Source organism: Octopus sinensis, linkage group LG1, assembly GCF_006345805.1.
Source record: "Octopus sinensis linkage group LG1, ASM634580v1, whole genome shotgun sequence".
Taxonomy (NCBI): Eukaryota; Metazoa; Mollusca; class Cephalopoda; order Octopoda; family Octopodidae; genus Octopus; species Octopus sinensis.
In genome coordinates this window covers 137480385-137498419 of record NC_042997.1, presented here as the reverse complement: position 1 = coordinate 137498419, position 18035 = coordinate 137480385, and the positions used below count along the sequence as shown (strand labels likewise).

The 18035-nt window shown below is 34.1% G+C and overlaps 1 protein-coding gene across 3 annotated transcripts in view; it reads left to right on the top strand.

The window, feature by feature from the left end:
• Positions 1–237: 237 nt before the first annotated feature.
• Positions 238–18035, top strand: part of LOC115212816 (early endosome antigen 1) — a 101459-nt gene continuing 83661 nt past the window's right edge. For 2 of the 3 annotated variants that reach the window (XM_036505136.1, XM_029781552.2), the window contains exons 1-2: positions 238–394; positions 13730–13801. In XM_036505136.1, coding sequence (XP_036361029.1) covers positions 356–394; positions 13730–13801 — 111 coding nt within the window. In that variant the 5' untranslated portion in view covers positions 238–355. The remainder of the gene's footprint in view (positions 395–13729; positions 13802–18035) is intronic. The other variant, XM_029781562.2, reaches the window with a different exon arrangement.

The window sequence follows — 18035 nt, the reverse complement described above, 5'->3', positions numbered from 1 at the left end:
TTTAATCCAATTCTTGAAATTATGCATTTATTCATAGGCTAGAATCGAAACGTACATAGGCTTTTTTTGTATATACACAAAGAAGCAAGCAAATAGAAACACATTGACCTACATTGCATGCAAGAAAATTAAGCAATTTGATCAATCCTGTCCTTATAATGTGATATAATAAAAACGAGTTCGGCTGAAGTTCTTTGTATGACAGTGGTCTCTTTATATTGTCGACTGTAGACTATTATATGAATAAAGAACGTTCTGTTATGGCGGTGTTTCTGTTTGAAAGCAATTTACTTCCAAGGAATTAAATCTTTAAAAATAATTTTTAAATATTCACGATAATCAAAATTACTGGAAAATGCTTCGTCGATTCCTAACAAAAAAGGACTCTGACAAGGTAATTTTAAAGACACATCCTGATTTCCTTTATTATTATATCTGAATATATTTTCTAGAAAAAAACTTTCTCTTTCGGCGTAATGTGCTTTATTCAATGTCAACAAAAGAAAATTCTCCAATATGTTTGTTAACAATTGACCATCTCGAACACTGTTGATTTGTAACTTATCATTTTCTATCATATAAGCTAGCTGCAGCAATTTGTGTTCTTTTAAGGTGTTGAACATTGCTTTAATATGTGTACTTTGTTGGGGGCGGTGACATAAAAACTTGTTGATTCGTCTGCCAAAGTTTGCACGATACCTAGTCCGAAACAATATTTCTTGTATCGATATGAATTTAATTGATTTACAGAGTGTAAGAAAATTGAAACCTGTGATATTGGTGCCTTTTCCAAGTATATTGGGAATCGAAACAGAGTTCGTGGAAAATAGAGCCTTGCGCAGCACCTGCTATCAGAATAGTATTTTTTTCCACCCCTGAGGTTGAGGGGTTTTAAAAATCTTTTTACACTATTACACCAGTCTCGTGAGACGAGTGTAATAGTAAAAATGTAAAAGAAAAAAAAATATTTTGGACAAAAAATTCTTTCACAAAAGGAAACAGTCACTCAGTTTCTTGCTTTAACCTTCTCCACGAGGATGTGGTAGCTATTGTAAAAATCCTCCAATCAGAGTTTACACCCGTTTTGTGAGACGGGTATAATATTAAAAATTCGCCTGTTATATATATATATATATATAGAGAGAGAGAGAGAGCGCCTTGAATGCACCCAGTCGAAGAAATTAAATGTAATATCCATGTCCTTACTAAAAGCAAAGGAAATGAAATTAATTTCAAGTAGGAATCGAAATTATAATCCAATAAGTGGTTGCTTTGACTTGGTAAAATCCTTTTATAGGGAGGGTGAAATGAAAAGAATCTTCTGCCACACAAGGGTTTAATGATCTAAGTGTAATGAAAAAAGCTTACTACATGAAACCAAGCTACTGAAACGATTTTTTGAAATCTTGCTTTCCACGTTTCATCGATCGTCACTTTATTAGTAAATATTGGCAATGTTGCAAAATATTGCTTAAATATTAATATCTGGTAGAATAGTTTAAGCCTCTGATGGGATGTCTTGTAGTATTTGATTTGATTCTTGGCGTTCTGAGCTCAAATCCCGCCATTGTCTACTTGGGCGGTACTTAACTATCGCCCGGCTTAACACCACCCACTGGCGTTTTAAGTGCTTTTAGCAGGATTCTCGTAAACATTAGGGCCAGATCCCCATTATGAGAATGCACTGTCCTTCCCTCCTGGGTTTTATTTTATATATATATATAAAGGCGTACATAAAGACAAAAGTCTAAAATTATCCAGTTTGGAAAAAAATAATAGTAATTTCTCTGTATGCTTTAAGCATCATAAATTATAACTCTGCAAAAAGAAAACAAATTTAGGATGCGTAGAACATCCGAAGAAATTACGTTCTTTGCTGCACTGGATTTGCTGGGGTTTTTTCGTTGTTTTTTTTTGTAGGAGCGGAAAAAAAACTAATTGAATAGCGGTATCTATTCGTTCGTAAAAAGTAATATTTTTGTTGATCCCATATTGTCGATGTGGACACTTTCATTTTCTTCTCCCACCAGCGATATTTCTATTTGATATGAATCGGACACTATATTACCGGTGTGAATTTTATCAAGATCTGAACAGGACTTCAATTTAGTATTTACTCAATATCAGAACTAAGTGATGAAATTTAAATAACGATTCCATTTGATTACATGCAATAAAACTTAAGCCATTTCTTAAAAACTCTTATGAGCTGAAAATATATTTTCGTTCATTCGTTACTCTTGAGCCTGTTTGGTGCTACTTAAGGTATTTTCCAATCTGTTGTAATTATGTAGAGTAGGGTATAATGAATCTTGGCATTGAGATTCCACTGATATATTTTTTGTTTATTTTTTTTTATATGCTCCCCCAGAAAAATGCTGCATATTCTAGTTAGAGTCTCAAATATAAATTCCTTTACTAGACAAATTATTACATTACACTGCTAGAATAGTTTCGAAAGGAAACTCGGATTCTCATAGTATGCATGGCAATTATTACCAGTTAGTATGAAGTTCTACAATATGAAATTAATTCAATATGCAACTTTAAATCGTGAGATGTTAGGAACTCAGTGATTTATAGTTGAAGTAATTTTACTTCATTTCATTAGCTAATCCTCTTTTATATAGAAAAAGGATTCTAAACTATAGGAAGAATTGCAGTTTTCCCTAATAATTCTGATTATTTTCCTCTGTAAAAAACGTAATCTTTTACAACATTTACTGTTGTAACTTTTACCATTATGTATTTTACCTACACAGTTTCTGTTCAATTTATAACATTATTTTAGCCTTTATTTTGTTCCCCATTTAAATAAAAATTCATTATCAATTTTCAGTGATAAGAAAGGTTATCCTATGAAAATATATTCCAACTTCTTTTCTATACCAGAATGAGTTGATAGATGGTTTTCCCAAAACTTTGTTATTTGTATTCTGTCAAGGAAGTGTTTCTATTATTCTTCATCAGCATACATCGTTTTCAATGCTTACATGCACAATTTTTTTGTCCTCTCCTACATGAGGTCTCCCAAAATTAGCTTTTACCACTTTTCATGTCTTTAGTATTCGTCATTTGCAGAGTAGAACAGATTAACTTCTATTTAAATCACTTAACATTTCTTTACTCCTTTGTACACACCTGATTCCTTTTATACCCCTGTTTTTCTCTTCATTAGTGCTCCATCATTCATACTTATTACACATCCAGAAAACATGTTTGCTTCATTTCTTTCAAATCTTCACACATCCTCTGCATTCAGTGCCCGTGTTTCACTGTTGTGCAGCATTGCACTTTGTCTACTTGTGTCATACAATCTTTCTTTCACTTGGAGAGAAAATCCCCTTGTTGCCAGAGATATAACTCCTTAAGTTTTTCCTACCCATTCTTATATTGATTTCTATGCTTTTGGGATACCCTCCTCCCCTGCAAATTAGGTCAGTTAAATAATGGAAGCTATTAACTACTTCTGGCGAGCCCTCTGGGTATTTATAATGATTTACATTATGGGTGCTCTTCGTGTTAGCGATTTCAGTGCATCTGTTGCAAACGAGGTCTTCTCTATCAGCTAACTTGTAATCCCACATACATCATGAACTCTTTGTTTACATTAAATACATCATCTAGAATTCCTACTTTTCTTTACATCTGCATTTAGAATTTATCCCCTAATACTTCAATAGATTCAGCTTTGAAATCTAGGTCATTAGGTGGTTAGAGTATTCAGCTCACTGTCACAAGGTCGTAAGTTCAATGTCCGGCAAGGCATTGTATCCTTGAGCAAGACACTTTAATTCACGCTGCTCCAGTCCACTCCGCTGGCAAAAATGAGTTGTACCTGTATTTCAAAGGGCCAGCCTTGTCATACTCTGTGTCACACAGAATCTCCCTGAGAACTACGTTAAGGGTACACGTGTCTGGAGTGGTCAGCCACATGCACGTTAATCACGAGCAGGCTGTTCTGTTAATCACGAACAGGTATCATGTGGAACCCTCATCGTTGTAACCGACAGTGTGCCAGTTAACATGGCTTATACAGCTCTCACCTAAGTTTTGTAATGACCAAGATATTATTTTATTTTTTCAGTTACATAAGTTAGTCATCAGAGGAGGGGACAGTACCTATAATCTTTATAGTTCCTTCCAAGACTAATAAGATTGCAGTTGGTGTCCAGCTTAAATATCTCTACTACAACATGAGGGTTGATCCTAATGCTGTCTACAGTTTGAATGTTGCTAAAAGCACTCAAGGACCATCCACTTGTTGAATGATTTGAGCATTAAAAATCAAAAGTATATTGAAATTAGGAAGTAATATTGGTTTCAATCTTTGGCACAAGGCCAGCAATTTGGAGGTGGGCGTGTAAGTTGATTACATCAACTCATGCTCAACTGGTCCTTATTTTATCAACCCCAAAGTCGACCTCAGTAACATTTGAACTCGGAATGTAAAGACAGACAAAATACAGCTAAGCATTTTACCTGGCACAGTAATGATTATGCCAGCTCACCACCTTACATTAAGAAGTAATATTACTTGATGATATTATTTTTACACATTAAATAATGTTAGTTAACGATCAGCATTTTTTTTTTTTCTTTTACTTGGAAAGTATGGGAGGGAACTCTGGACCAACTTAGCTTTTGTTAAAGCTCTTCGGCAGAAGTGCAGCTTCTTTAGTAAACACATTAGATTATAGATGGTGAAATAACCAGTAATACAGTGTGGTGAGCATGATAACTTTCGTTAGTCAACATTATATTCATGAATTATGCTTAAATCAACCAGCAAAGATAAGTGCAATAACTCAAAAATAATTTTTAAAACTGCTCTTTGAAATGGGCTTGTTTCCTAGTCTTTATATAAGAAATAGGCAACATAGTGAGAGAAGAATAGTTTGAGCTTTAGCAGAGAAAATGACAACTCTGGACATGTTTCAATTTTATTAGACCTCTTCAGCAAAACATAGCTATTCACATATTTACGAGATTAATAGAGGAAAGGAATATATATATATATATATATATAATATATATATATATATATATATATATATATATATATTATATATATATATATACTACAATGAATACATGAAAGTATATTTAATGACTGGAAGATTTAAAAAAAGCATGTATGTTAAACAACTTTGGATGTATTTCAATCTTATTAGATCTCATTAGCTAAGCATATATTTAACTGTATGTGCTGAAGCATTGTTGAGAGAATAACTAAATAAATGAACAAAAATATACATTGATTGATTGCTGTAGAAAAAATAGAAATATTCAGAAAATATATCATTGTTGTCCATTGAAGAGGTTTCATAAAATCTGAATATGTCTAGAACTGTCTTCCATATTTGTCAAAAGAATGAAAACTGCATTTGTTTTTCAATGTAACTTTTTTGTTACACCCTGAATTGAATGCTAGCACTGGCTATGACTACTGTAATTTTAATAGATGTTATTGTTACTAACAACTCAACTGTGAAGTGTTAGAACCATTTGTCAGGCAAATTAATTCAAATAAAGCCCATTGATATTTACCTCAACTATACAAATATATCATATATAGGTTCTTGAATGAATTGGAATTACAAGTATGTTGGTGTGCTTATGAAAAGTAGGGATTAACAATAGATGTAGTTACAAGGTTTGACTTTATGAATTTGTCTGGTTAAATAATATTTAATCACTACTGACAGGTGAATGCTCTTTCCCCTGCTTCAGAGAGAATAGTTACAGGACTGTTTTTTTCCCTCCATTCTACTTTCATTAATATCATTAAAAGGCCATGAACATCACAAGAAAAACTGATGCAAATCAAATTAGACGCACTTCCCAGACACAAAAACATGCTTCTGTGCAGTAAATTACAACTCACAAACCATGGCATAGTCATTTGTCTTAGTTAATTCTCTTCTAATACTTACAAGAGCAGAATCAAAAATCAATTCCCTTCTCTCCTTTTTCTTTTCAGGGTTCATAACTGAAAATAGGTGTATTTAAAGCATTTATTCAAATATCTAAGTGTCTGAAATGTGTTCTATTATAAATTTTCAAGCTAATTCATCTTTGAAACTGATAATTTTTTGCAATATTTGCACCTATGCTGTTTTGATCAGTTCAAAATGTATACATACAAGTAGAAACAAGCTATATTCAAAGTATGGACTTAATTTCAATTTTATAGAGTAAATCCTTGATTTCATAGAGGCAGGCAGGTATTTCTATTATTGCCAAAACTCTGTTAAATCAAAGGTAAACTAATTTTCTAATCATTTTTAATGTAAAAAGAAAATCTGTTTTAATACAATATGCAAAACTGTACAATATAAAATTATTAACTCATAATAATGCATATGTGCTTTTTACTTGCCTTTTTGACTGTATAGTAGAAAAGTATTTTGCTGTGACCATCATAGTAGTACTGTATTGTATTATTATTATTCCATTAAATTTGAAATGTATTAAACCGAGGGTTTACTGTGATTCTTTTTCCAAAATTAGTTTGTTATTATGTGCACATCCAAGAATAAAGCATTTTATGATAATCAAAGATCAAACTAGACAAAATGTAGTATGGATTTAACCCTTTAGCATTCACATTAGTTTGTCAAAAGTAATGCATTATTTTGTAATTTTGAGTGTTCGATGAGGTAACTTAATTTTTTTAGAATGATAATGTAGGGTTGGTATGAGAGGCCAGCTCTGACAAGTTTGAACATAAAGCAGGTAGAATATTTTGGCCAGATGTGGCTGGTTTAAATGCTAAAGGGTTAAATATTAAAAAGATTTTTGTTTTTAAAAATTCCTAATCTCAATTGTTTACTTCAATTTGAAAAAAAATCAGATCTCTTCAGTTTCATTCACAGATTTAAAAATTATTTTTTTTAACTAAACAGTTTGAAAATTGTATACTGGTGTAATTTCTCATGCTGAACATGGTTTACTTTCAACATTTTTGACAAAATTTTGTATTTTAGAAGTTATTTCATGTTAAAGTTGTTGTATTTGGGTAATTTTAACCAATCAACGATGTGTATTCAGCTGAAGAAAGCTACTGCTGTAATTGAAGAGCAACAACTTTCGGGTCATCTCTACAAAATGTCACCACTCTATCTTCTATTTTCTATGTTCTATTTTATTCTTGTTTATTGCCTGTGTGGCATATTACACGCTTTGTTTTGTTTTTTGTTTTTTTGTTGTTTGCTTTTCGATCGCCTCTTTGTACGAGTGGTAAAAATACAAATGTACAAAGTGGTGATCAAAAAGCATGTAAATATGCCACACAGACAATAAACAAAAATAAAACAGAACAGAAAATAGAGTGGTGACTTTTAGTAGAGATGACCTGGAAGTCGTTGCTCTTTGATTAGAGCAGTAGCTTTCTTCGGCTGAATACACGTCGTTGATTGGTTAAAATTACCCAAATACAACAACTTTAACATGAAATAACTTCTAAAATACAAAATTTTGTCAAAAATGTTGAAAGTGAACCATGTTCAGCATAAGAAATTACACCAGTATAGAAGTTTCAAGCTGTTTAGTTTAAAAAATAATTTTAAAATCTGTGAGCAAAAAATCTACTACATTTTTTCCTTTTCAAAACCATGGAAGTTTGCATTAGATGAAAATGTGCTTTAACTGTTTTGATATCAACCTGCCTGAGACTGACCCTGGTTCTATGATATAAGTTTTCTGTTTTAAAGTGATCCAAATTAAAATTTTCCAACAAATTTCTGACTTAATTTATGTTCCAAACACCAGTTTAATAATGATTAAATTACTTTGCTAAACTCTTAATTATTTTCAAAATTAATTGAAACAAAGGCAGTGTATATCAACAGGAATAAGGTAACCAAAGTGTTAAAGCAGTGATTCTCAGACTGACTAATATCAGTCCACTCACTCTCAGAAATACTAGTGAAGTTTTTGCCTGTATCCCGCCTTTCTTAATAGTGTGTGCACCTATACAGTTCTTTCTTCATTGTGGTGTTGAGCAATTTTAACATTTTAAAAACCAGCTTACTTTTATTAAATATGACAAATTGGCCATCCCTTTGTCCTCACCCCGCATCTGTCTGCCATGAGAAATACAACTTAAAGTTTCTTTCATCACAATATTTAACATGATTATATAAACACAGTATAAATCTCTTTTGGAATAGTGTAACTTGAAGCAGATAGAGTTATAAATAATAATTTGTAAATATCTGGCAGGGTTGGTTATTGTCTAGTCACCCATATTGTAAATCAGGTGGTTCTTGAAAGAGTCATACCCAGTGACTGGTGTAGCAGCACTATAGTCAACTGCTACAAAGGTAAAGGTGATGCCTGAGATAGAAATAATTACAGAGGTATCAAATTGTTGGATCAAGTGATGAAAGTTACAGAGAGGGTCATAACCCAACTAATTATGGAAAGATTTAGTCTAGATGAGATGCAGTTTGGTTTTGTGCCAGGGAGAAGCACCACAGATGCTATATTTCTGGTAAGGCAGCTGTAGGAGAAATACATAGCCAAAGATAAACCTCTGTACTTGGCTTTTGTTGACATGGAGAAAGCCTTTGACAGGGTCCCCCGATCCCTTATCTGGCAGTTAATGTGGAAACTAGGGATAGATGAGTGGTTGGTGAGAGCTTTACAAGCCATGTACAGGGACACTACCATTGAGGTGAGGGTTGGAAACAAGTGCAGTGAAGAATTCAGGGTACAAGTAGGGGTTCACCAAAGATCAGTCCTCAGCTCTCTCTTGTTCATCATATTCCTCCAGGCAATAACAGTGGAATTTAAGTCAGGCTGCCTGGGAGCTCCTCTATCCTGATGACCTTGTTCTTATAGCTGAATCACTACCAGAACTAGAGAAGAAGTTTCAGGTATGGAAGCAAGGTCTAGAATTGAAGAGCCTTAGAGTTAACCTAGCAGAGTGAAAGGCAGATTTTATGATGCCTGTGTGCAAACAGCTACACTGCAAGGCAGTGAAACATGGGCTGTAACAGCCGAGGACATGTGTAGGCTTGAAAGAAATGAAGTCAGTATTCTTCAGAGGCATCAGATGTGGTGTGCAAGAGAGATGACTGCACTGATATGGTCATGTGATGCATAGGGACTAGGACAGCTGTGTAAAGAAGTACTGATCTCTATGGAGGTAACCTGTGGTAGAGTTAGACCCAGAAAGACATGAGATGAGGTGGTGAAGTATGATCTTCAAACTTTGGGCCTCACAGAGACGTTTGGCAATATACTGTGCTTAAGAAGACCCATCAAGCCAAGTGAAATTATAGTCATGGCTGATGTTGGTGTCACATACTGGCACCCGTGCCAGTGGCATGTAAAAAGCACCTTTTGAGCATTGGGTCTCATGGAGGCAAAGTGGCTGATGCCAGTGGCATGTGAAAAGCTCCTTTTGAGTATTGGCCCTCATGGAGGCAATTACTGAGACCTTTGGTATTATGTCATGATTGAGAAGACCCATCAAGCCAAATAAAATCGCAGTCATGGCAGATACCAGTGTCATGCAAATAGCACCCATGCCAGTGGCACATAAAATCACCCATTAAACTCTTGGAGTGGTTGGCATTAAGAAGAGTATCCAGCCATAGAAACCATGCCAAATCAGAGTCTGGTGCAGCCTTTCAGCTTGCCAGCCCTGGTTAAACCATCTAACCCATGCCGGCATGGACAAACAACAAATGCTAAATGATGATGATGCTGATTGAGTTAGAAAACCCTTTGGATGGAAAAGGTTAAAGGTTACCTGTGGAACTCAAACTTATATCTTCAGTAAACCTGACAGGTGTTCTACTATGGGTCCAAAGCAATCCTTTGAATTTCTCTACTTTAGAAACTTTATTTTTTATAGCTTTATCTTCTTTGAGTTTCACTATTCCAAAAGAGAATTATTTCATATTCTCTTGAAGTTTATAAATTCTTCGGCTGTTCACAGTATAAATGGTTTTCTTTTATCAACAAATTCTAACTCTATAATACCTTGTGTTATTTTAACCTCTTATCCTAAGTATTTTTTCAGCAGGAGAAAATAGAAGCACAAAATAATCTAAATTTTATATAAGAAATTATCATAGTCCGGCTCTAAAATAATGCTGGAGTAATAACTCCTAGAGTGAACTAAAGAATCACAATTTAGATCTGCTTGACTTTTATCAGCTTTAGTGAAGTTATAAACTCAGTGAGACTATACATCAGTCTATATTCATAATGCATCATTTAGTGTAGTGGTTTCCAGCCACTACACAAATGGCAGCCTGGTACCACATGATCCACAGCTCATGGCCATACAGAAAAAATTAATTTTTTAATGTTATTTCTAATTTATTGACTATTGCAATCTACAGGGTGTTTTTGCATCATATATGTAATAATTAAATTATACATTATGCACTTTGAGGTTAATATTTATTCCCACTTAAATGTGGATGTTCTGTTAGAACAAACTTTACTGCAGAGATACCATGGGAGAAGCTCTCATACAGACTTTTGGTGCAGAATGCACACTTGTTTGTTTATATCACCAGCATGCATTCTGTACCAAAAGCCTGTATGAGAGTTTTTCTCATGCCATCCACACAGTAAAGTTTGTTCTAGCAGAACATCCACGCTAACATGTATTTTCTATTTTGCACTTTATTGTGTTTTGTTACAAGCATGATTGCCTAGTCTGGATTAATTGTTTTACATGAGTACAAAAAAAGGATGGGGACAGATACTCTAGTGACATAGATTTGACAAATAGTGTTTGAAGAAAATAATGTAACATGCACAAAACATAGGAAACAATTTTATATCAGAAAGTTTTCCCAACCTTAATCTAAAAACAACTTTGGATTTTTAATCCCTGAAGAAAACAAGCAAGTCTAACAACTCAAGGGCTGGTGTTTCAACCTAGTTATGTCTCATCAGTTTCAGTGAGATTGGGGCATTATGTTTTGTCAAAATATTTAATTTATATTCCATTTAATATCAAAAATAAATCATTTGGTAGTGTAGATTTAGTGTTATGTAATTTTCCTCAAATCCCTTTGCTAAATCAACCTCACCAAATGAAAATTAATCCCTGTGTGATATTTTTTGCTGGACACAATATATTTTATTTTCAGTTTCACTATTTTAATTTTAAATAGTTTATGAGATTTGCTAATGCTACTCCTGTCTCCTTTATGACATCTAATAATAATGGTAGTCTCTTGAGTCCAACAAAAACAGTTCTGAAATTTTTTTGTTGAACATTCTGCACAGATGATTTGTTTAGTGATAAAATGTTTTTGATGCACAGTAGCTTATTGCTTCCACCAAATCAATATTACATGTACAGGTACTTAGTGTCACATGTCAAAGTGATTGCAGAGATGAAATCTTTTGCTCAAGAATACCACACACCACCTGGTCTGGGAATTGAACCCTCAATCTCATGATCATAAGTGCAGTACCCTAACCACAAGACTACATGTTCTCATAAATATATTTGCAGACTTCTGCATAACAATACAAGGGTGGGCTGTAAACTTCATAGGTTAACTATGAAGGAATGATGCCGGAGCTGTGAAATCTTGCATGCATTAATTTCAACTCTTCTTGTTATTAATAACTGCATTGTTTCTTTCCAACTAAACTGACACTTGACTGTTCAATCTTCTTGCTGAACTGCTAAATTTCAGGGATGTAAACACACTAACATCAGTTGTTAGGAGGGGACACACATGCAACATATATATAGCAATGATAATAATAATAATCTATGGATGGAATTTATAAATATTTTAATGTATCGCTATGCGTGTTTCCACAAATCACACGTTTTTGTGACCATAGTCCACATTCCTGGGATAATTACAATACAATTTGTAATATCTATGACATCAGATGGATCTTTGTTCGCAATTAATCCAAATACACCAGGACTGCCCACATAACCCAATGAGCCTTTTAGTTGGTGAATATTTATAAAAATCCTTCAGTTGAACATTTGTTAGTTCCAACTTTAATGCTAGATCACCTGAAGAAATGAATGCATGAACAGAGACCCACCTGATGTCCATGGGTAATACAAATTGTATTGTAATTTTCCCAGGAATGCGGACTGTGGTCACAAAAAGCATGTGATTTGTGAAAACGTACAGCGATGCATTAAAATATTTATAAATTCCATCCATGGATTATTGTTATTGTTGTTGTTATTATGATTATTATTACTATATTTATCCTATGTTATATCAGCACAATTCAGTATCATCATTGTTTAACGTCTGTTTTCCATGCTAGCATGGGTTGGACGGTTCAACTGGGGTCTGGGAAGCCAGAAGGCTGCGCCAGGCCCAGTCTGATCTGGCAGTGTTTCTACAGCTAGATGCCCTTCCTAATGCCAACCACTCCGTGAGTATAGTGGGTGTTTTTTGCATGCCACCTGCACAGGTGCCAGACAGGGCTGGCAAATGGCCACAATCGGATGGTGCTTTTTACATGCCATAAAACTGTTGTTGCAAGTTGGAATCACTAGGCTGTAACCATCATAACAACATAGGAGCTTTTATGTGTGTACTCAAAAATGTTTCCCATAAACAAACTTAAAGAATATAAATACACACACATAGATACAATGGGCCTCATTCTGTTTCCATCTACCAAATCCACTCACAAGGCTTTGGTTGGCCCGAAGCTATAGTAGAAAACACTTGCCCAAGGTGCTACACTGTGGGACTAAACCTGGATCCATGTGGTTGGGAAGCAAACTTCTTACCACTCAGTCACAGTCACGCCATCTGTTAAATATAGGATTGCCAAACCATTCAGAGATAGTTTTATGATTGGTTTACTCTCTTACAAAATTTAACTTCATAAAAGAAAAAAAGAAAATGAAGATATATAATTTTCATATAGGAGTACTCTGGGATGGGAATGTATTTCAAGGGGTTTGCAAGAGCAAAAGGCTTGAGAAATGTTGCTTCGCAAATCTAAGGACACAGGAAATGTGTCAAAGCCGACAGGAAGCGTCGATGCTTCCTAGGGCTAAACAGCAGTGGTGTAATTCCCTTACGGGACTGTCACGTTATGTTGACATTATACAACCACTATATCGCTCCACCACCGCTCATGTCTCTTTGAGACATTTAGAAATTTAATATTTCTAATTACGGTAACCAGTGAATAGATTTCACTGTAAATATATATATTTGCGAAGGCTAGGCAGGCATCTCAACCAGCAGGTCTCACTATCCTGGGCTGATGATGGGTTAAGACCCAGAAACATGCATGTCCTCAGGTGTGAATCCTAGCAGGTGGGGGTGCTTGCCTCCCCTTCGCAAATATAAGGACACAGGAAATGTGTCAGAGCCGATAGGGCTAAACAGCGGTGGTGTAATTCCCTTATGGGACTGTCACGTTATGTTGACAGTATACAACCACTCTATCTTTAAATAGTTTGTTAGATTCGGTGTCCCATTCTGATCACTAAATGATGTTGCTATTTATTGTCCTGCATTTTTTTTTTTTTACTATAAAATGAATTTAGATATAATTTTGATTCTGTTATCTTTACAGTGTTTCAGGTGATTTTATTCTGAATTCTTAAGTTGGTCAATATCTATAATGTTGACTCTTTGGAGGTCTTGTATCTCAGGGGGATGCTAGCTACAAACCATGTTGTCACAGACACCTCTGTATGAGTAATATAATAAAAATAAATAAACTCTTTTTGCTTTTTTTCCAGAGTTTAAGCCCAGTCTCTTCACCTGAACATGAAGCTCTTGAAGCAGTTTCAGATGTTAGCAGTGAAACTGAGGTATCACTCAGGAATCTTGTCTTTGACATGCATCTTTTAGCTGGTGTTGTTTTGCTTGTGGTTGTTCTAATTGTTGTTTTATAAGCTTTTGGTGTTTGATATTGCTTTCTTCGCATGTGTCACTCTCTTGCACAATTCTCAATCTCAACCCTCTATGCTTCCACCTGGTGACTGAAACTGTGCAAGTGTGTTAACATATCATTGTTTGATTGGATGTTAGTGTTTTTTTAATACTGATATTTAATCAAAGCAGTAGACAGTGTTGTTTTGGAATTTAGAAAATGTAGAATTTGTTACATCAACTAAACCAATGTTCAAAGCCTAATCTTTAAATTCACTGTTTCCTCTGTCTGTACTATTGCTATTAACATTGAATTGCAGGCGGATTTTGCTCTAAGCACACCATATAACCCTACTTAACTTCATAAAAGTTTTGCAATTTGTGTTATACATATGGGAATTCATATGATTATGCATAAACCCCCAAAAATTTTTTTGGTGCATGATTAGCTGGGATTTTTAGCACATCTCATGACCACCTCATACTCTCCTTGTTTATTTGCCAGTCTGATGTATTTATGTTTTTCAATATCTTTCTCCCCATAAACACATTTAATGGTCTATTGCTGGGATTAAAGCCCAAAATTTGGACTGTGCATATTTTAAACTGTGATTTAAAAAATAAAATTCTAAAAACTAAAAAAATTTTCCTTCTACATTTGACGGATATTTTGCCCTCATCTTGTTTGTTGTTAACACAACCCTCCAGCCTTCATCAGGTGTTTTGGAGAAATTTCAAACCTGGGTTCTCTCTCATTCCTAAGGTATTTTACAATATGTTGTTGTTATTATTATTGTTGTTGTTGTTATTATTGTTATTATTATTGTTGTTGTTGTTGTTGTTGTTGTTATTATTATTATTATTATTATTATTATTCAGGTTACTGCCTGGAATTGAATTCAGAATCTTTGGGTTATTAGCCCGTGCTCTTAACCACTGTTCCATATGCCCATGGGTATATGGCATAGTGGTTAAGAGCACGGGCTACTAACCCTAAGATTCCAAGTTTGATTCCAGGCAGTGACCTGAATAATTATAAGAAGAAAAAGAAGAGCAACAACAACAACATCGAAAAATACCTTAGTTATGAGAACCCAGGTTCAAAATTTCCCCGATACACCTGATGAAGGCTGGAGGGTATAACATTGTGTTCACAACAAACAAGATAAGGACAAATATCCATCAAATTTAAATAATGTAATTTTTTTTTTAATTTTGTAAAAAATTTTAAAAGTTTTTTTTCTTTGATAGCTGTGTGAAATCTCATATGTAGAAAACAAATTTGCAAACATTTTCTAAAAAATTTTTTTTTAATGTAACGAGGAGTTATATGGCATGCTTAAAGCAGAATTCCACTGCATTGTATCGGTTAATGAAACTCACTCACATTATTCTGCTGAGGATTAAAAAGTAATAACTTATAATGTTGTGGTAGATGAAAGACTTTTGACAGCAATTTGAAAATATTAGAGTAATATTATCACTAACTGTTATTTAATGTTAAACATTATTTTGACATAGTATGTCAGTTTTAGTGACATCCTTCCCACCATTAGTTCATGAGACTTTTAAATTACAATAGGAAATGATCTAAATTGAACTGAGAAGTATTGTGAACTGGATTTGTAAATGGAGTTTGTTTCAGTTCCCATTAATAACATCAGTTATATCAGTGGTTTTCAACCAGGGTCCACACAGGCAAAAATAGTAAACTGGAGATCCACAGTATTATTTTAAGGGTCCATGAAAAAGTGTTACTTTGGATGTTTTTATTACAAGAAACGGCTAGGTTTCTGTCTCTAACGTTTTACATAGTTCAACCTACACAAGTTAGGAATTTTGAGAGAAATAGCTATAAAACTAGTTTTAAAAAATCAAATGACTATGTGGGTCCACTGGAATAGTAATCAAAGGGGTCCATAGGCAAGAAATGGTTGTGAACCACTGAGTTATATGGACAGAATCTCTCTTTTCTGGATGAAACACTAATCTATTGTAGGATTTGAACTCAATGCTGTAAACCAGCATATACTGCATCAAGCATTCAACTGGACTTTGTAAATTGATTCCTACCTCTCTTTTAGTTAATTAGTTAGTGTTTATATATATATATATATATATATATATATATATATACTAACTAATTAACTAAAAGAGAGTTAGGAATCAATTGGATTATCTATTTCTATTGAAAAGAAACACACCTCTATTAACTACTTACACACAAACTGTATCCTAGCCACAAGACTCCATGAACCCTATACAAAACCCAACACGAACCTCAAATACATAAACGCTTCTAGTAACCACCCAAACTTTATTAAGAGTGGCTTAATACATAGCATTAGCAATAGAATATCATGCCTGTCTTCCAACATAAATATCTTTAATAGGCATAAGGAACTCTACAGAAAGCAAGATTTAAACAAAAAATTAAATACCTTCACTCTAATCACCATACAAGTAGCCCAAATAACAGATACCCATTCACTAAAACCATTAATACCAACCACACACCATACATCACCACAAACTACACCAACAATAAGAACAGTATGGGTAACCCCAATAATAACAACGCCAAGGCCCATATACAAACCACCAGTAATAACGAAAATAACTACAACACTAATACCAATAAAGTAATAGTCAATAAGATGAACAATATTAACACAACTAATAACACCAAGTACACAAATAAGCCCAAAAATAACATTAGCTACAAAAATAATAATATAAGCCTACACATCAGTATGAATAAAACTAAAGCACCCCAAAGAACCAATATGAACCTTGTTAATAACAAGGAAACCATGCCATCTAGTCCACATAAACCCTACGCAAGCAATACCAATAAAACAGACAAAAGTAACAGGAAAGTAAAACCCAACTAGGGAAATAAGCTAGATAGCCATAACCATAACTTCACACAACTCACAAACAAGGTGGGTAGGTTCTATACCAGAAAAAACAATACAAAAATAAACAAAATAGTGATATAATCTGGCTTGTAATCCCCTTCACCATGCACCTCAAATCAGACATAGTTCGCTCATTAATGAAAATCATAGATAAACACCTAAACGTTAAAAATAAATACGCAGAATTATTTAGGTATAAAATTAGAGTAGGCCACAACCTGACCAATAACTTAGCTAAAATCATAGCCTCAATAAATAATAAAAAACTAAACAAATTCTATGAAACTAGAAAAATTGTGAACAATAAAAATAATAACCAACCAACAAATAGAATTAAGCCCACCACTAACGTAGTGCCTCCTAATAACTTAGATATAGATCTGAACAGTAATAGCCCCCACAACATAACACGAACACATATACCTAATAATTTGTGGCTGCAGGGAAGGAACGAAGTGCCATTTCTCAAATAGATGTAAGACAAATAACACAGTTTACTAATGTGATGTGCACACAAATAGCCAGATAAAAATCATATATAGGTACCACTAAAATCCAAATGATACTTAGATATAACACACTTCAGAAATAGGAGTAAGGCAAATTCAACAGGGCTCAATAGATAAAAGGCTTAAGGATAAAAAAAATAGATTATAGATTAAACTGGCATATACTTACAAAAACAACCTTGTACAACACCGCCAACAGATGCTATGATCTCTGCTTATCAGAATGCCTAGCTAAACAACCCCTCCTCAATAGGAAATTTGAGAGCCACAGGTTTTGTCTTCATGTAGGCTTCTTTGTCTTTTCAAAGTATAGGTAAAATAGTAGGATCCTCTACAAATCCCACACTAGCATATTCATCTATATAAGTCTAATTAGCTGAGAACCACCTTAAACGTTTACTTTACACCTACATAGGGCCCCTTTTATCACTATGAACTTCCTAAACTTTAGCCATAATATAATTTTAAACCACTCTCCCTAGTGTAAACAATCCAGTTTGAGTTAGCTCCTTTTCACCTTAAGTTAGAGTGACCCTCCTTAATTTATACCGCTGGTGACGAAAACTCACCGCTGATTAAAACCAATTTAATACACACGTGCACAAAAAATGTGCTTAGTCAAACTCGGGATTCCACACCAAAATAATATACACCCTGCTTTAATTACCCAGCAGAACCATAAACTAACCAATCTACTACAATGAAATCCACTCCTCAGCAGAATAATCAACTTAAGAACATAA